We start from the raw sequence: 20,227 nt of genomic DNA on the forward strand, positions 1-20,227 counted from the left end.
GAGCTTTATTGGATGGATGTTCATTCACTTACAGGTAGTCCATTGGTAAGACAACGATGGGTGCTTAATCATATTAGTCTTTTCAATATTTTTTTTTATCTTTTTCTTTTGTTGCGGGGTACTTAGACTTTCGATTGATTATTCCCTTGAGTTTAGAGACAAGATTTGATGAGAGTAAAAAGATAAATCTCTTCACAGAGTGATGACTTGCCACTAAATAGCGTGAGAAGATTTGAGCGAAAAAGTTTTATTCTCTAGTCTCAGGTGCTTTCATGAATAGGAGTGTGTGGACTCTTAAGTGATGTATCTAATCTAAAATACGATTTGAAATAATCTTTCTATTCTCTTATTTTTCTAGTCTCTTCAGAAGTTGGATTTGATTCATATTTGGTGCCTTCCTTCAAAATGCATTTAGTAGAGTCATTTAAATGTTAGAATATGTGTGTCTATGTTGTGGAAACCCAATTTTTTATGCTTCGTTGTGAGTTATCTTTTCTTTATTTGTTTGTGTTGTGCTTGGGATATGTCTCAGCGTTGTTTGTGTACAATATTTCTTTTTCTGTTTTATATATTTTTAATTACAAAAAAAAAATTGTCTATTAAAATTCATCAATAACAATATTCCTATCCTATTTAAACTTGAAATATACGATATAGAACTACCTAAGTATTAATTAGGTTAATAAATTTTTACTAAAATTTGTATTTAAAAATAAATATTATCGAAATGTGGATGATACTCATGTAATTAATTGAGTAAGAACTTAGGCTTGTTATTTCCTTCCTGATTAGACATCATTCATTCATCACAAAGAAGAACATTATCCCAATTGTGTTTTGTAATGAAAACTATACCTTCTTTGTAGAGAATTAACCTATGAAAGATCATTGAAAAGTGACACCAATGTATGCATGCCTGCGAGATGATAGAAAAGGAAAGAAAAATTAAAATTAGAAATGAAAGGGAAAGTGAAGAGAGCCAAAGGGAAAGAGGTTGGTGATGTGATGCTTTCAGCATATAATAGAGAAAGAAAGAGACAGGTAAAGGGGTTTTAGAGAACCAATCCTCCTTTTTTTTGGTGCTATTTTCTCAGGAAAATGGGTGAGAAAATTAAAGAAGAAAAGAAAACAAAAGAAAGGAAAAGATTGGTCAATGCAAAAGCCCAATTCCCCAATTAGGTCTGCAAAGTGGGCTCTCCCTTTGTCCCTATCATACCCTCACACACTATAATCCAATCTATTTGATACCGTACTCATTTATTTATTTATATTTAATAAAAATATTAAATATAGAGTTTGAAAAAACCGAGCAAGTTCTAACCACACACGACTTGTTTCTGGTAGAAAAATATCAAGATATTGAATGCTTTTTGTGTCGTATTTTGGCTAAAAAAAAAAAAAAAATTGTAAGTAATCTTGTGTCGTTGATCCTTTTTTTTATTTACGTTCGGGTTTCGTTCAATTAATCTTCAAGAAGAGGTGACATTCTCTCTTGATACATTTTAGATAAATTCGGATACGATCACAATCTATATACACTTAAAATTAAACATTTAATATAGTTTATGTGAAATTTATATTCCAACTTTATTACTATTTTCTAACAATAATTTTACATACTAAATTGTCGCATTAATTAAACTCTAACGTTTCATATAAAATTTTAAGTATTTTATCGTCATGTCATGCTAGTGGGGCATAAGTTTATCTTTTAATTGATATGTCCGGAGAACAAACTCGATTGAAAGTCACTACTTTTCAAATTGATGTCTCTTAACAAATATAATATTTTTTTATGCATAGTTGTGATATATATATATTTTATGCTTTGTGTATCTTGATTATATATAGGGTCACGCCACACCCTAAGCACATGTAAGTTAAAAATGTATTTGATAGTTGAATTTTTGCTTTTTTTTAGTTCTTTTAGACAATTTTTATATAAAGAAGAGTTTGGATCTAATGGTATAAACTATTGTACATTCACTCTTTGTGAGAAAGGAAATCAGCATCTTTGATATATTTTTATAATATTTTTTGAAAGTGATAACTATATACTTATTTTTATCTAAAAAATACAAATGAACAAAGCGTCCCTCACTTTCACATGATAAATGACAAAAACTATCACTTTAAATGGATTCTCATCCCAAATCAGGTATAAGTTATTTTGGTTTTATACAAAATTATAAAAATACCTCACCGACACTTATTTTAAAATATTCAAATTATAATTCGAGTTCAATTAAAATAAAATACTCAACTCAAATAATTAGATTCGTCATGATCAGATCTTTACTTATTCAAAATTGATCTATGGGCTAAGGTGTGGTCGTCCACATGGCATAATTGTGGCTTTTCTCGCCTTATAGTACACCTAAATAAAAGTATAAATTTTAAGAGATGGATACATTATTTATTTTGTATGATTATTATTTTTTATCTTGAGTATTGAGATTAATTTGATCATCGAAAAATATACCAAAAGACCAAACGCCACCTTTACAAGTCGAGTAAATTTTGTTCGATTTAAGAACAATCTATCAGATACTTAACTTTAACATTTATCATTCCGACATTCAGATATTTGTAGAGAGTAAACTTGAGTCAAAAATAGAACCTAAAAGGGGCAAAGTTTGATGGAATTTCATTGTCAAGCTTAGTTGCCTTCTTTGAATGAATGACTGATCACTCTATTCCGCTGGCTATTGCTGATTGTTTTGTCTATGGCCCCATCTTCTCATTCAATTGAATATACAATTTGTTTTTCTTTAATTTCTATTTATTAAATTTATCTCTCTTTCTCTATTTCATCCCTATTTACGATGGTTATATTTTTTGTAAAATTATTATACTCCATGTCAAATCTCGAGGCACTTAAATCATTTTTAGTCAAAAACTTTATTAATTAAAGCATCAGAAATGTGCACATGCAAGTAATACTTTTTACGTGTTAATTTTTACTTCGTTGTAAAATTAATGAAATAAATTATATCTGGACCATTGTATTTAACCCATAAAAGCTTTTTTTAATAAATATATCTTGTTTTTAGATAGAGTAAATTAATTTTTTTTTTAAAATATGATATATTTATTATTAATTAATAAAAATAAATTTATATTTTAAATAAATTTACATCGACTGTATCTATCCGAATAAATAAATGTCAAATTTTGACTCGTGATTGACACCTCCATTCACCCAAATCAAAAAGCTGGTGGATCAATAATTTTTTATTTTTAAGATTATGCCCTATCATTCGCGTTTTTGTCGAATCTGTCTCAGGATTATCACGAGAGAAATAAATCAGAGATGTAGTTAGATGATCAGGATTTCAAACTGCGTTCCACTGACACGTACCAAAGATTACTCTAAAAAAAATACAGATTTATCTTTCTCAAAAATTAATCCTACATGGGGCATGTGGATCATTAGTAGTTTATAAGAGGATGAAATGCTCAAGGCCAAAAGGCTGACTGTGGCAAAGACTTCTTCATTCTGCATGTTAAAAAAATTATTTTAAAATTAAAAATAATAAACTTTATATTATAATAAAAGAGCCACTGGCCAAGGTCACATGAAAAACATAAAAAAAAAAAGAGATTAAAAATCAAAAGAGAGATTTAGCAAACGAAACATTCTTGAGACCCAAATTTATATAAATGTTGGTTTTAAATACATATATAATACGAGAAACATATTAAGCAGCACGATACTCGTTTTTTATTTGATGATATATTTTATAATATATTTAAGTATTTATAATATAATTGTTATATAAATTATTAATTCTATTTTGACCTAAACTCCCTTTTTATTGTTTATCATCCAAATTAAAATGGCAAAAAATTTTAAGAAATTTTGAGATGAATGAGAGATTGGATCCCTTTTGATCCATTTCTCTTCTCTTCTTAAATTTTTAATGCAAAATAATACATAATAATTTTTCGTTATTCTTTTGTTTGCACTCTCGATCCTTTAAATTCAAACATAATCTTTGATGGAAATACTAAATATTATAATTGAAATAGAATATATTAGTGCCTGTCGGAATAGTATATTTTATATATTATTTAGAGAAAAAATGTTTTGCTTAATAGATATTTTACTTAAAATGTTATGACTATTTATTGAAACACAAAATGATTAATATTCAAAAATTATATAAACATATTATAAAATATTTTGATCTTATGGTTAAATTAAAGTCCTTAAAATGTTAATAATAATGATAATACCAATTGCTTGGGTCAATGCCATGGGATTTAAAGCAGTTTCAAATCAACCATTTAAAAGCTACTTTATTCATTGTTTAATACCAATTGCTCCCTAATTATTTAAGTTATCTAGAATATTCTAAGGATCATTTTTTTAATGAACTTTGCTAAGGGGTGTGCGACTAATTTAAGAGAATAATTCTTTAGGATTTGTTTGGCATCTTAGGGGTGTGTAAACTATTGGTTGGATTATCAAATTGATCAAAATCTATTAATTTATTAAATTAAATCAAAGAGTAAAATCGAACTGAATTGACTAATTAATCTGGAAAATTAAATAAATTAATAATTAAATCTAAATTGTATAAACTGAATCGAAATGATTAAACCGAATAAATGCAAAAAAATCAAAGAAAATTGAAGTAACGGATAAAAAACACACAAAATTGAAGAAAAAAATATTTTATAAATATCAAAATAACATCATTTTAAAATTTGATCGGTTCGATTAGTTCAGTTCTTCTAACCAAAAAATCGAACTGAAAACTGAAAACTAAACTTTAAAAAAAAAAATAACCGAACTAAACTGATGTAAAAAAAAAAAAAGAATTGAACCGATAAGTTCGATCAGTTCTGTTCAATTAGTTGGGGTAAATCAAACTTCTCTCTCCCTTAACATTAGTCTCCTTAGTTATATTTTCTTGTTTAAAATATATTTTTTTGGTATATTTTTTAAACAAAAAGCGCAAAATGCCCAAAAGATTAAAAAACAAAAAATGATATTTAAAATCATATCACTGTTGATCAATGGAGGATTAGTGGGTCTATCACTTCATTAGTCAAAGCCCGACTTGTGTTAAAATAAAAAAGTATTTTTGTAAGTTCAAAGAGAAATAATTTTGAGATCGATATGACCGACTTAGAGAATAGGCATACAAGAAAAACTTGAGAACTATTAAAAAGATACAATAATTTTATATTTCAAGAGACATTCCTCATTCTTAAGCTCTCATATACACAAAGAAGGGTAGATTTTAAGATGGCCCGAGTAATTTACTTTACTTTGTAATTACAGATTACTCAATTCGGACAAAGTTTATTGATACGAAATTTACAATCATGTAAAATTTAATGAATATTATTAACATTTTTCTCCATCATATTAATATAAATTTTGCATATCTTCCAAATTTTCATCATTTTAGATCAACGACTCTTTTGGAAGGCATAAAATAATATATGGTGATTGATAGATACATACGGTGACTTTAAATCGACTTTCAATAGTATATGGTGATTGATAGATACATAAAATAATAGAATAATTTATCTCTCAATAGAATATTTTCTCGTCAAAATATAATGTGCATATAATCGTTATATTTATGTGTGTATATATATTTATATATAAATATACTATACGTGCATATATGTAGACGTGCTTTGATGTAATTCAATGATAATTTATATATGTTGGTGTGAATGGGAAAATAACTTATAGATTTTAGATTTTCAAGTAATTTTAGTGTAAAATATTTTTTATTTAAAAGTGTTTTTCATATTTTTTGTCATTCAAATATTAAAAAATAAAAAGCTAAAATATTTTATTTCAAAACAAATATTCTTTAAATATAACTATTTATTGTCTGTCTCTTACTTATCTCGTATCGAAAAGGCTAATAAATTTAGTACCCAAGTTGAGAAGATTTCCCCTAATCTTGTACAATGAGTTGAACTCCAGGAATCTCGACAATAAATTTTGGTAGATAACTTTAAATATCTCACTCAATTAAGTCTCAGTTCAACTTATATAAAGATTTTTGTTCCTCGTAAATAAGGAGAACCTTCAACTCGTAAGCATTCTATGCATTTGCCTTTCTAATTGTCTCGTTTGAGTGTTGAAAGGTCTCTTATTCATGTTTACAATGCCAATTGCTTGTGAAGGATTAAAAAATACCATAAATCTACTAAATAGTGTTATTAATGCACCATGGACCTTTTTTAAGTGTAAATATTAAATGATTAGGCTCTCAATTTTTAAAAAAAAATTAAATTATATATTTTAAATAAAAATCAAAAAATATTTTTTGCAATATTGATTTTATTTTCATTTACGTATTGAAAAACAAAATTTTGCCAAACGACACCTTAGGGCTCGTTTGGTTTTCTTTTCATTTTTACGTTTTTGTTTATTTTTTTCATTATTTTGTAAATAAGAAACAAAAAAATGATGTTTAATTAGTTGTTATTGCATTCAAAATTATTAAAAACTCAAAAAAGAATGAAAATTTATATTATTATGAAATTTTGCAGTCTGTAATAAATTAGTTATTTTTTGTTTTGTGAGCAACATTTCGATTAAATCGAAATAATTGAACCAAACCTATCAAAATTATTGATTCAGTTCGGTTTAGTTCAAGCTATAGGTTGGTTTTGTTCAGTTTTTAAATTTGACAATTTCAATTATTTTGCTTTAATTCAATTTTTGTATTGAAAAAAATCGAAATAACTAAATTGATCAAAATGTTAAAAACGACAATTTTTTATCGATTTTTTGTTTTTTTTGGTCGATTCAGTTTTTTAATTTTTTTTATTTTTGAGTATTTATTCAGTTAGTTTGGTTTTCGATACAAATTCAATTTTTTCAGTTTGAGTAATTTGGCACTATATTAGTTTTTGTTAAAAAGTTTGAAGAAAAATTAAAAGAGAAGCAAAATATAATAATAAAAAATTGGATAACTATAATAATAAAAATTAAAATGTAATAATAAATCCATTGTAAAGCACAAATTTGGATAACTAAATATATAATTTACCCATAAAATAAGGTCAGTGGGGGAAATGGTAGTTGAAGTAATGAATAAGACAGTTACGGGTTTAACCTGGCCTTATCAATTTATCAACTCACTTATCACTCGCTCTGAGTCAACTCAGTTTCAATTACCATAGAGTTGTTCAATAATCAATGGCTCAGTTGATGTCTATCATAATAGTTGTGCTTACTAAAATATTTTAAATTGAATTATTTTGAATATTTTTGTTTATTTTATTTAAATTAATTTTTTCAAAGAGAAAATAAATTTATCGGTGGTCATGTCTAGATAATTGTTGACTATTAAAGTCCTGACCGATTATCTATTATATTTAAATTAAATATATATTTTAATTCTTGTATTTGTATATTTTTTCATTTAAATATTGTAATTTATTATTATTTTAATTATATTCTTGAATTATATAATTTTAAATTAATTACACACTTTGACAAATTTATCGAGAACAATGAATTAAACATAATTTAAAAGTGTAATTAAAATAATAAAAAATTTAAAAATACAGTTGATTAGAAATTATATAATTCAGGGATATAACTGAAATAATAATATTTTTTTATGTAAGTAATAAAATTTTTTTTGAGTGTTTAAATAAAAAAACGTACAAATACAGAAATTTAAAAATATATTTTTCCATTACATTTATCACTTGGAGAAGTTTGGGTCAAATAATTTTTTTAATTTTTTTATGAAGTAAATGATGAAGAAATAAGTACCATATAAATAAGGCAAGATGATCTACGTATCAAAACAGACCATTGACTTATCACTGACTCAGAGTCGACTCAGTGTGAATCATTGGAAATGGAGATGAACATCAATGAGAGATTTTCAGCGTTCTTGCTAGTTGCTGCCACGACTCTCCACTTCTCTCGGAGCCATGTGGATGTCAGAGATCGCAGCCAACTATATTAAAAAAATATATTATACACTCTTAACTGCACCCAAAAATGCAAACAGGTCTGGAAGATGAGCGTAAAAGCCAGAAAGCAAAGAAAAAATCAAAAAACCCCACCAATTACTAAACACTCCTTCCCTCTCTCGTACACGCAAACTGGAAATCAAAAACTTTCTTGGCTTTTCGTATTTGTTCTTCTTCTCTGTAGTTGTTCAACTGCTGTCTTTGTGAGCCTTTATTAAATTCGTTTATTGCCTTTCTTTAATACTTTATTTATAGATTGTGCGTGTTTTACTGAAGTTGGTTGCTGGGGAAGGTCTTTTTAGTAATGGTTCATCTCTGATTCTCTTCAATTTGGGGGTACTATGAAGCATTTGGGGTTTTGAGCAGGCCCATCATGGATCCGGAAAGTGGGTTTTATCAGAATCATGTCAAGGTGAGGCGGGTATGTGTTGATTTTTTTGTGTTGTTGGGACACGCTCATTTGAGTTTTCTGATCAAAGTTGTTGTTTGTGTTTGTTCTTTGGTGTTTTGGGACAAACCCATTTGAGTTTTCCGATCAAAATTGTTGTTTATTTTTGCTGCAGAAATAATCCTACAGACCCATTTGAGTTTTCTGATCAAACTTCTTGTATCTGTTGATTTTTTGTGTTTTGGGACGAACCTATTTGAGTTTTCTGACCAAAGTTGCTGTTTGTTTTTGCTGCTGAAGAATCCTACTAACCCCTTTGAGTTTTCTGATCAAATTTGTTGTTTGTTTTTGCTGCAGAAAGAATCTTGGAGGACAGTGTTGACCTTGGCCTATCAGAGCTTGGGTGTTGTATACGGAGATTTGAGTACTTCCCCATTGTATGTGTATAAAAGCACTTTTGCCGAAGATATTCAACACTCAAAGACCAATGAAGAGATTTATGGGGTTCTCTCTTTCGTCTTCTGGACACTAACTTTAGTCCCTCTTCTCAAGTATGTGTTCATTGTGCTCAAAGCTGATGATAATGGCGAAGGAGGCACATTTGCTCTGTATTCTCTGCTATGCCGACACGCCCGAGTCAACTCATTGCCTAATTGCCAGTTAGCAGATGAAGAGTTGTCAACTTATAAGAAGGATATCACTGCTCCTGCTTCAACAACTTTTGGGGCAAGGTTGAAGTCTACACTAGAGACGCATAGAGTTTTGCAGAAGTGTTTGCTTGTATTGGCTTTGATAGGGACTTCTATGGTAATCGGAGACGGAGTTCTTACTCCGGCGATATCTGGTATATTTTCAATTTTGGGACTTCGAACTTTGCTAATCTTTAAGCTTTTGAGTTTTTGTTGGTTATTGAATGATGTGTTGTTTTGCCCAATTTGTTCAGTTTTCTCTGCGGTGTCGGGAGTGGAGCTTGCTATGTCTAAAGAGCATCACAAGTGTAAGATTCTTAGCCTTTGTGCCCTTCTTTGTACGAAGCTTTCAGATTTTTCTTGCAGTATGTGTTAATATTTCAGAGTAGGCAGACGGTAGAATAGTAGTTTCTGAACCAGAGATTTGAAACCCAGTTCCAAGTCATACTCCAGCTGATTCAAATTTTGCAGAGATTTTTTACTTTTTGCTTGAGCTGCTACTCTCCGTCTCTGATTTGCTTAATGGTTGCTTTCTTTTCTGAAAGAAGCTATGCCAAATGAACTAGTCAAATTTAGCTCCAGTCCGATCTTGGCATCTGTACTGGATTACTTTATCTAAGCAAGCAAGCAGAAAAGTATGGAGAACTGACATGGAATTTAGATAATTGTCAATTCAAAAAGAACTACACCATTGGGACTCTTCAGGAAACTCTGGACTATCACACAAAAAGTATTTGAGAAGTACTATTGTCTGTCTGGCTATGTGGTGGCTTGCTTACCTTATCACTGGGTTATAGCATTCATAGAATTCAACCATGACTCAGTAGCATATTCAAGGGCAGAGTGATGCACTGAAAGATAAGAGTAGCTGTCCCTATCGATCATAGTGCTCCAACTTTTTGGCCTGTTGGTTATTATTTAAGGATCATTCACCGACTTATCAGATTTTTTATGACTACTTCTTCCTCTTAGATGATATGAGAATTTTTCAGTTAAGACAATTATTGCATCAAAAGTCAACAGTGTCATGAATGTGTGGTTGGCATGTAAGGGTTTCTTTGTCATTAGGTCAGCAGGAAGAATTTTGTTGGTGGACTGCTGTTAGGTGTCTTATGTTGACTTGATGCAAAATTTTTCAGTAGTTGAATATGGTTCATATTATGAAAATGCATAGATGGTCTTTGCAAATGATTTCCACGTTGAATATCTAATTGTATGAGAAGATGTTATCTTTAGTGGTTGAATAGTTTTTTATTAAGATTTAGAGAATATAAACCCAAACTAAGAATCCAAATGAAACTAGGAGACAAAAACATGACATGCCTTATCCTCTAAATGGTTCCTAGATAAATAAAATCCTATACATAATTAGAACTATAAAGTTCTGAACTTAGAGCCTTCTCTCTTCATCACTAGGGTTTCTGGACAGAAGTGTTTATCAAGGATTTTGGTGCTACCGTGGTGGGCAACCAAGGATTGGAGTTAAAGAATTTATGGATACACTTAGGAGTTTAAGGTTAGGTTAGGTAGAAACTATGATACAGTAGCTTTCCCTACTAGGAAAATGATTTCTTAAAACAAGTTCATATTATCTCCAAGCAAGAAAAGAACTCAATAAATTATCTAAAGAAATAAGTACCAAATTTGGATACTAAAATGTGAAATGACCAAGATTCACCAATGGAACATTTGAAACCTGGACTTTCTCAACTCTACAAAAGATGGACTCTATTGGTTTCAGTATAAATGGTCTTTGTGGGGACATATTTGTCCATTGGTGATGGCCATATGGCTTTTATATATATGTATATATTCATGCATACTGTGTCGAGGGTTGGACTGGGTATTCATGCATGCTGTGTCGAGGGTTGGACTGGGTAAGAGTAACGAATAACATCAGGGAGCCTCTTAACTTGAGAGGTTGTCCTTCCAATCTATATGGAAAATGGCTTTTAGTTCAATCTCACCATGGGTTTTTTCTTTTTGGCTTTAGATATTTATATTTATTTGTTGCGAGGACAATTGTAGCAGGTCACTTATCACTGGAATTGCCTCATGTTGGCACCAGGTATCATAAAGGTAGCTTATAGATGCAATACTGCTGTAGGTTTCAAATGGGGAAATGCTGCACAAGGGAGATTTACTGAGAAAATGCAGGGACTCAAAAACATTCCAGGGATACATATTTCATTCTAATTTTGATGGAGATCAAGTTCTGATCTGCCAACTCTTGGAACTTTTTGCAACTGAAATGTCGCTTAGCTTGCTTGGCCTAATTGCTATAAAAAGAAAACTATAACTAAATGTTTTGTCCCAGTGTCAATGCATTATCATGCTTCTAGCTAGAGATATGATAATAAGCTAATTCATATATGCTTTCTTTGCATTTTTGTGAAAGCATTTGCCTTGCAATTATTCTCAAACCACACACTAGAGCAATACCAACATTCATGCACTTTTTTCATAATTTGTCATGTTCTTATTGTTGCTGTTATTTTTTCATTGTTCTCAAGAGTATCATTATTTTTATTGATACTGGATATTGGTAGATCATTGAAGTTTTGTTAATATTGTTACTAAACCTTATCAAAGTTCTTCCAGAGAACATTCAATTCACTGTTGCATGGGCTGTCCTTAACACTTCACATACTTATCCCAGACACAAAACATTTACACAAGCGAATGGAATATGTGACCAACTGCATCTACCGATTGTTTCTCAAGATGAAGTTCACTATGTACTTGTTTCTTGAACGTCTGCGTATGTTACTTCCATGATATGATTGCTTCAAGATGAGAGATTTGGTGCTAAAAGCTGCATTATAGCATTGTTTGACCCTAGCAAATACTCTTTTAAGAATTTTAGAAACATGAAGAATTAGCTGCCTTTTATTCTCTTCAGAATGGTTCAACTGGTGGTTACCACACATGATACACATAGTTGTGTGCATCCTTATTGCCCACTACAGACATCTATAAACTTGATACTATTAAAGGCTGTAGGCAGGTTGTGTCTCAATCTCCACATTTCTCTAAAAGATACAATGCATGTACTTGAGTTGCATAAGTTTCTCTTAGCTCAAGCTTTTAAAAGAATCCGTTGTTATTTGCCTGTGCTTTTAAATCCCATTTCTTAACCATTCCAGACTGAAAATTTACTACATATTCAGTTGTGAAAGTTCATCAGTTTAGGGTTCATCAGTTGGTCATATATGGAAACCTGATCGCCTACCTCTTCTTACTCTTTTACACGCACATTGGAAGTTAAAACTTCAAATCACCTGTGTAGTTTGATAATTCTGCAGATGTAGAAGTTCCAGTTGCATGTATCATACTGATAGGCTTGTTTGCGCTACAACATTATGGCACCCACAGGGTTGGATTCTTGTTTGCACCTGTGGTCATCTCGTGGCTGTTGTGTATCAGTGCCATTGGTGCTTATAACATCTTTCATTGGAACCCTCATGTTTATCAAGCGCTCTCTCCATATTACATGTACAAGTTTTTGAAGAAAACCCAAAGAGGTGGTTGGATGTCCTTAGGTGGGATTCTATTGTGTATAACAGGTAAATACATATTTGTGGTGATTATCATGGATCTTTTAATCCATGTTATCAGCAAAATACCCTTTTTTCTTTTTGGTTTTTCCCTTCTATGGTTCCCAATGAAATATTGTACTATTCCAGGCTCAGAAGCTATGTTTGCAGATCTAGGCCACTTTTCACAGTTGTCAATCAAGGTATGTTTTCTTCCTCATCTAAACAGATAACATTTGAGATTCTTAAGTTCTGCATCTACTTGACTATGCTTATTATTTGTCTTCTAATTGAACTTTTTCTCCTTTGCGACGGAAAATTTTCCATCTTTATATCCTTGCTAACATTAGTACTACCTTCTTTGCTTATGAAATCACATTGGCCATTTAGAAATTCTAACTCTTGGTTGGTCATTCAGATTGTAATGATAGTTTTTGCTACTTCCATTAGTTTGTCTCCTAATGGTTAAGCCTGATTATGTGAGTGTGTGTACTTGCATGAGTTGGGATTTGGGGGTGAGCCTTGTAGCGACGGTAAGGTTGCTTATTTGTGACTGGAAGGTCACAGTTGAGTTGTGGAAACAACCTCTTTGCAAAGAAAGGCGAGGGCTGCATATGAAACAACCCACGCAAAGTGGGGAGTCTCGTGCATTGGGGATCCCCATGAGTTGGGAATTTGTTTCAAGTAAGGTAGCTTGAACACAGATTTCACTGATGATGAAACATTTCTCTCTCTTGGATTGACAATAATGTGATAATTATTAAGAATTGGTGCAGTTTCATTGGGCAGATCCTCTAGTTTTTCCCTTTCAGCAGTTTGAGTGGTTATAGCAGGATTCGGAACCAAATAAGATTTGGCTGGTTAGTGACTGTACCTGAACAGGATTTCAACTTTGATTGGGATTCCACTTTAGGCACCATTTGTTTAAGATGTTTCTGGAGAATTGAGTATTCAAAATCCCAACAGTGTTTGTAATCCTTTTATGCAACATGTTGATTGTATTCATTGCATATTTTATTCTTTGAGTTGAGAACATCCCCATAATCGGCAAGGGCATGATGCAGATACCAGAGTGTAGTTGACCTCCACCAATGTATTCTGTCTAGTTAACTCATGAGAGTCTTGAATATTAGATGCACAAGATGTGATTAAGTTGGTTAGATATGTGAGAAAAATACTAATAGACGCACATTGGATGGAATAGAAGAAGTTTTTATCAGCAGAAATAGAGGAAGGCCAATTAAAACTTAGTGGGAAACCTTTAAACATGGCACGGGGTATAATGGCCATAGATAGAGGCGGTTGGAAAGCTAGAATTATATTTCAGACTCTTCTTATTAGGATTAAGGCTTGGACTGTTGTTGTTTAGTCAACTCCGAAGATTGATTGGTGACTAATGTAGTACATTGGTATCTCTCCATAAATGATTTCTATGAATTGTGCATGAAATTATTCTTTGTGTTGATTTTAGAAGAAAATGAACCATATGTACTACTAAGTTATTGATTTTTGTCTTCTTAAATTTAAGCATGATGGCATCTAAATAGGGAACTACCATTCTATCTGGTTTTAGAAATTTAACTGAAAAAGAATGGAGTTCTGTGAATCTTTCCACTCCCATTGAACAAAATTCCTGACATGTTTTGTTTTAACCAAGTTCTTTCAGAATGGAAACAGGACATTGAGAAGTTTAGCATAATGCTCACATGAAGTTTGAACGACACAGCTTCCTTTTTATTCCTTTTAGTTGGCCATAATATGAAAGTTACTCAATTCAATAAAGATACCCTTTCATACCCTATTTTTAAAGCTATAAAGTCACCTGTTATGTTAAAGAACCTCAATAGTGTGCTAATAACTGGTGAGTACTACTTGCAGTATGCCAATACCTTATAGTTACCTTCAGAGATTAGTGATTTAATTTTGTGAAGAAGTTACATTTTATTCTGTCCACTTTATCTCTCTCTCTCTTTTTTTTTTTTGCAATCTGTGGTGATTTCACTTTGTAGCATTGTTACGAAGCATGCAGTTTTTGCTAAATAGACAGAACATTTTTCTGCAGATTGCTTTCACATCTGTGGTCTATCCATCCTTGATTCTTGCATATATGGGGCAAGCCGCATATCTATCTTGCCACCATGAGATGGAAAACGACTATCGAATTGGATTTTATGTTTCTGTCCCTGGTATGTACCTTCTTTTGCTGCTTGTTGAATGATAGAGCATACGAACAATTGTTGAATCTGAATTTAAAAAGTCATATTCCTCTACTGTCTCAGAGAAATTAAGATGGCCAGTCCTGGTAATCGCCATACTTGCTGCAGTTGTGGGAAGCCAAGCCATCATCACTGGAACTTTCTCAATCATCAAACAATGCTCTGCATTGGGCTGCTTCCCTAGAGTCAAAATAGTTCATACCTCATCCAAAGTACATGGCCAGATTTACATCCCAGAGATCAACTGGCTCTTAATGTTATTATGCTTGGCCATTACTATTGGTTTCAGAGACACAAAACGCATGGGTAATGCATCAGGTAAGGCGACAGCTCTAATAGTAATCCGGTAATCCTTATTCTATACATTCTCAACTTCAAGAATATAACATCTATGTGAGGATTCTTTTTTTACTCTTGTGATGTCATACATGCAACATGCCACAGTATGATGGCATTTCCAACTGTTCTTCACCAGATAACAGGTAAGTAATTCTTGTTCATGCATCAAATTTAACAATTGTTCATATGCTCTATCATTCAACAAGCCGCAAAAGAAGGTACATACCAGGGACAGAAACATAAAATCCATTTCGATAGCTGTATTCACTGAGATGGTATTGGGCAGGCAGACAGAACAAGCTAATTTTGATTAAGTTAAGGAGAAAATTCTTAGCTTGTCCAATTTGTAATGCACAACTGAATAATGTGACAGTTTTTTTTACTTCTTTTTACATAAGTAAAAATTTATATAGAACATGCAAAATGCCTTGAATGGGATGAACCCTGTACAAAAGAAGATAGGGAATCAGGGGTTCACACCATCCACTATCGAGAAACTGGAAAACCATCTATAAGAGCAAGAAGGTGGACAAAAAAAAAATAAATAAATCCACCTCCAACCAAGAGAAAAAAAAAAGGAACAAAAGAATGTAACCTTTTAGCAAAAACAGAACTGTGGAAGCCTCTCTTAAGTCTTTTATGCCACATACAACAAAAAGTAGCAAAAGAAAAACAGGCGGCTCAGCCTCCAAGCATTCAAAAAGTCTAAAAGCGATGCAAGTATCACTCATTGTGCTCCAAAAACCATATGTACAAAAGCTCACACCTTGCCACTGGGCAGTAGGGGAGGAGATGAGATAATGCACCATGTTTGCACATAAAGCACCAATGAATAACTACTTGTCTATGATTCCTTTGGTCCTTTGGAGTAAGAATAGCATTCAAGGTGGCTGTCCAAGTGAAAAAGGCAACCCTAGCGGGAGCAACTGAGTTTCATTTAGTTTTTTCTCTCTTTTTTGGGGCTAAATAGTTCCATGTAGTTTTTCAAGGGTAGTTAAAGCCTCCCTTTATGATAGAGAGCATTGTAGATCGAATGAACTGTAAAGTTCCCCACCTATAGCGGGCACAAACCCATCTATCTTCCCATTGACTGGACGAGGGATAGTCATTAAGTAAGAGATAAAAATCCATCACTGAGTCAATTCCCAGCCCTAAAAACTTTGCCCACAACACAAGGACCTGACAACTCCATTAGGCAAGGGGGAAAACACTCACATATAGTTATCTCCTTGAAAAGAGCAAAAGCATACAGATCAGGGAATATATCCTTAAAGGGGTCTGCCCCAAACTGCTTGTCTCCCCTACTGCGATGGGAACTCTTTGATAGATTTAGAAAATCACAGTAGGTTTAGCATTTCTTGTTTATTTAGGCTGTTCCAAACGTAGTTACAGTGTGCTTGGTGTCCAATTGCAAATTCCCTCCGTCCTATACTTTTATTGATTATTCTTGAGACACCATTGCTTTACGGAAGATAAAAGGAAGGATCTTGTTCTAATATTTCCTCCATGGTTCAGTTGGCCTGAGAACTTGAATAAAGAGAAATTTCTGATTGGGAAATGAGTACTGGAGGGAACTCAATGGAGACAAGACAGTTGGTTAGAGAGAAAAAGTTCTGAAATTAGCAAAATTATTTGGATAAATCCTGTATTCTCCCCCATTAACAAGCCGCTGAAAAATGTAAACCATTCTTCTTTTTACATTATACTTTCTCTTGTCTCATGCAATAGTGAAGTTGCTCCTTTGTAATTGGAAGGTCATGGGTTTAAAAACAGCCTCTTTATAAATCAAGAGAGTAAGGCTGCGTACAGAGGACAGCCCTCTCTTAACCCTCGCAAAGCGGGGACCCTCCTGCACCAGGAGCAATATTTTTCCTTTCTTTTATCTCTCTTTCTCCTAGGCAGTAAACTAAATAGTGCATGGATATTATGCTTTTGTGACCAGAATGCATTTGAATCCATGGATCTTCTCTGTTCTCTTGTGTGAAGGTAACAACAAAATTTGTTAGACAAACAATTGAGGTCAGACTCGTGAAATATTGCTGCCACTTGAAAATATGTGATAGGGCGAGCTATTACTTATTGCTGATATGAGTAATTAAACCACCTTCAATTCTTCTTGTCATATTATTAGTGATGATTACTAACCAAACATCTCTTCTTCCTCTGGATCAGGTTTAGCCGTCATAACGGTCATGTTGGTCACGACCTGCTTGATGTCCCTAGTTATTGTTTTATGCTGGCATCAGAGTGTCTTTCTTGCAATTTGCTTTGTGTTCTTCTTTGGAACAATTGAAGCTCTCTACTTTTCTGCTTCTCTCATCAAGTTTCTTGAAGGAGCATGGGTTCCAATCGTGCTTGCACTCATATTCATGATAGTCATGTATGTGTGGCATTACGGCACATTGAAGAAATACGAGTTTGATGTCCAAAACAAGGTATCTGTCGACTGGCTGCTCACCTTGGGTCCCAGCCTGGGCATTGTACGGGTTCGCGGCATTGGCCTCATACACACCGAGCTTGTCTCTGGGATCCCCGTGATTTTCACTCACTTTGTCACCAACCTTCCAGCGTTCCACCAGGTCCTAGTTTTTCTCTGCATTAAATCTGTCCCAGTCCCTCACGTTAAACATGAAGAACGGTTCCTTGTGGGCCACATTGGCCCAAGAGAATATCGGCTTTACAGGTGCATCGTGCGATATGGTTATCGCGATGTTCAGAAGGACGACCAGGAGTTTGAGAACGATCTCATATGCAGCATAGCCGAGTTTATACGAACAGGAAAAGTGGTACCCAACGGTGCAAGTGAAGATCCAGCCAAGGAAGATGAGAACATGGCAGTTGTTGGGACGCCTTCGACGCATGCAGAAGGCATTCAAGTGCGTGAAGATGAGGTGGATAACCAAGAGTCAGCTACCACATCTGAGCTTCGGGAGATCCAATCCCCTGTGAAACAACTGAAGAAGAGGGTCAGGTTTGTCATACCCAAGAGCCCGGAGATCAACAGGGGTGCCCGGGAGGAGTTGCAGGAACTGATGGAAGCTAGGGAAGCTGGAGTGGCTTATATATTGGGGCATTCATATGTGAGGGCAAAGCAAGGATCTAGCCTGGCAAGGAAGCTTGTCATCAATTATGGGTATGATTTCTTGAGGAGAAACTCCAGGCCACCTACCTATGCTCTTAGTGTACCTCATGCTTCTACTCTAGAAGTTGGAATAGCCTACCATGTCTAGTTTTTGCTTCTATTAGCACTATATAACATGTAATGTATCTTGTACATGCTTTTCCTCAATACATCAAGGACCACAAAACAACGAAAAAAGGCATTTTCTCAGTACACGTTAACTCTTACTGTCTTTGCATTGGGTGAATGGATATAAGCTTGCTTCAATTGACTACAATACAATAGACCAGTTTTGACGAAGTCACGTCCCTGAAAAGTGGCCGCCATCTCTGATCTCTGGCCATCATCATCGAGCTCGGGATACTCTTCCCTTTTGAGGATACTGTCTCTCCAGCATCATCACACTATGCAATGATCCTAAGAGCCAGGGTCGTCATTGAGAGTGGCTTTGCCCCATGACATGTGAGATGCTGCTGATGAGCCATGGCTTCTTCATTAGGCATGCTGTCTCAAACTTCCTTTTCTCTTTGGTTGGGAGTTGGCATTTCTGATGCTTCTTTATTGTGGGTTCTGTATTTTACTTTGGCTCTTTAATGTTGGTGCAGGCTCTGGCTGCAAATCAACTTGCTCCACTGCAGTCCTTGCGTGATGAAGATGAAATTGTACACTGAGGCTGCTGACAGTCTGTCTGACACCGCATAATTGTTGGATCAGAAATTGTTGCTGCTGGTAGCTTCTTTTGAAGGGCAATTCAACCCCTTCGCGTCATTGTACTTAAATCATGAATGATTGACAATATGTGAAGATAAATTTTATTTTAATTTTTTAAATTATATAACTTCACCAATTGTCATATATAATTAAATTATAATATTATATCGTCATGAGTTAACTAAAATTTCATCATATAAAAGATTTAACCTCACAATAATTATAAGGGATGGTAATAATATACCTCATTACATAATGTGATAAGTGAAGTATTGCATCAATCGTACGCTACAAATATAGTGATGTAAACCCTACTAGACATTGTGATGGGTATAATTGATACGGTTTAATATTCTTAATTGTTTGAGAATATATTTTATTTTTTTTAATTTAGGATTCTTATTATTTTTTTCTTTTGAATTCTTATTCTTATTTGAAGTTGAATTCCTATTCCTTTTATAATTATTTTTCTCTTTAGTTTAGGATTCTCTTCTATAAATAGGGATGCTATGTAGTAATTTTATCATCAATTTAAATAAAATAATAAGTCTTCTTTAGAGAAAGATTTCTCCTATTTGTTTTTTTATTTTTTATTTTGGTGGTGGGTTCATCAGAATTTGAGTGTAATTGTATCCTTAGTATGGTCTACCAAGATGGTGATTTGATCATTAACTTTATTAATTCGTAGTGGGATTTTAATCTCTAAGATCAAATTGAGCAATCTATCTATATTTCTGTGTCAATGATCCCTTAAAAATCTAGCTAAAATATATTTTACATATTATCAATAAAACTCAAACTTGTACTAAATAACTTTAACATGGGATTTACAATTGCCATTTATAATTTCTTTTATGATAAGTTAATGTGAGTGTGATTGAAAGCCTTCGAATGGACGATGAGGGATTTTGATGATCAAATGGGTTGAATGTGTGTTGCATTCATTGAATGATGTTCACACCCTTTATCTTCAGGAGCTTTTCCCAATGCAATTGCAATCATACAGCACAGCTAAAGCAGTGTTTTCAGTTTCAGAGGCCTTGCACTGTGTGGCCTTTCCTTTTGGCGTAGATAACTAACAAATAGAAATATCAAATTGAATTGAGAGCTCAGCCACTGGATATGTGTTGAATGTGAGCTGGGGTACAGAACTTAAGGGCTGGTACTGGTAGCAACCACATGCCCAAGACCTAACCCTCAGGGCCCATGTTGCCTGCTCTTCCCTTCTGATTGTTGGGTTAAACGCAAAAACC

The 20,227-nt window shown here is 33.2% G+C and overlaps 1 protein-coding gene across 2 annotated transcripts; it reads left to right on the forward strand.

Moving 5' to 3' along the window:
• The first annotated feature begins 7,911 nt into the window (after positions 1 to 7,911).
• On the forward strand, positions 7,912 to 19,139 carry LOC127788654 (potassium transporter 6-like). 2 transcript variants are annotated; one of them, XM_052317209.1, is made up of 8 exons: positions 7,912 to 8,395; positions 8,720 to 9,206; positions 9,306 to 9,359; positions 12,357 to 12,617; positions 12,738 to 12,790; positions 14,650 to 14,773; positions 14,867 to 15,121; positions 17,315 to 19,139. In XM_052317209.1, the coding sequence occupies exons 1-8, from the start codon at positions 8,348 to 8,350 to the stop codon at positions 18,370 to 18,372; spliced, it is 2,340 nt and encodes a 779-aa protein (XP_052173169.1). In that variant the 5' UTR covers positions 7,912 to 8,347; the 3' UTR covers positions 18,373 to 19,139. The 2 variants fall into 2 exon arrangements, with proteins under 2 accessions (XP_052173169.1, XP_052173170.1); XM_052317210.1 differs by having other exon boundaries at positions 7,913 to 8,386.
• Positions 19,140 to 20,227: the final 1,088 nt, after the last annotated feature.

This window comes from Diospyros lotus, chromosome 13, assembly GCF_014633365.1.
Source record: "Diospyros lotus cultivar Yz01 chromosome 13, ASM1463336v1, whole genome shotgun sequence".
Classification (NCBI taxonomy): domain Eukaryota; kingdom Viridiplantae; phylum Streptophyta; class Magnoliopsida; order Ericales; family Ebenaceae; genus Diospyros; species Diospyros lotus.

Coding starts and splice junctions, on each gene's coding strand:
- LOC127788654 (XM_052317209.1), top strand. CDS start 8,348: ATGGATCCGGAAAGTGGGTTTTATCAGAATCATGTCAAGGTGAGGCGG. Junction 9,207..9,305: donor TCTTACTCCGGCGATATCTG/GTATATTTTCAA, acceptor CAATTTGTTCAG/TTTTCTCTGCGGTGTCGGGA. Junction 15,122..17,314: donor ACGCATGGGTAATGCATCAG/GTAAGGCGACAG, acceptor CCTCTGGATCAG/GTTTAGCCGTCATAACGGTC.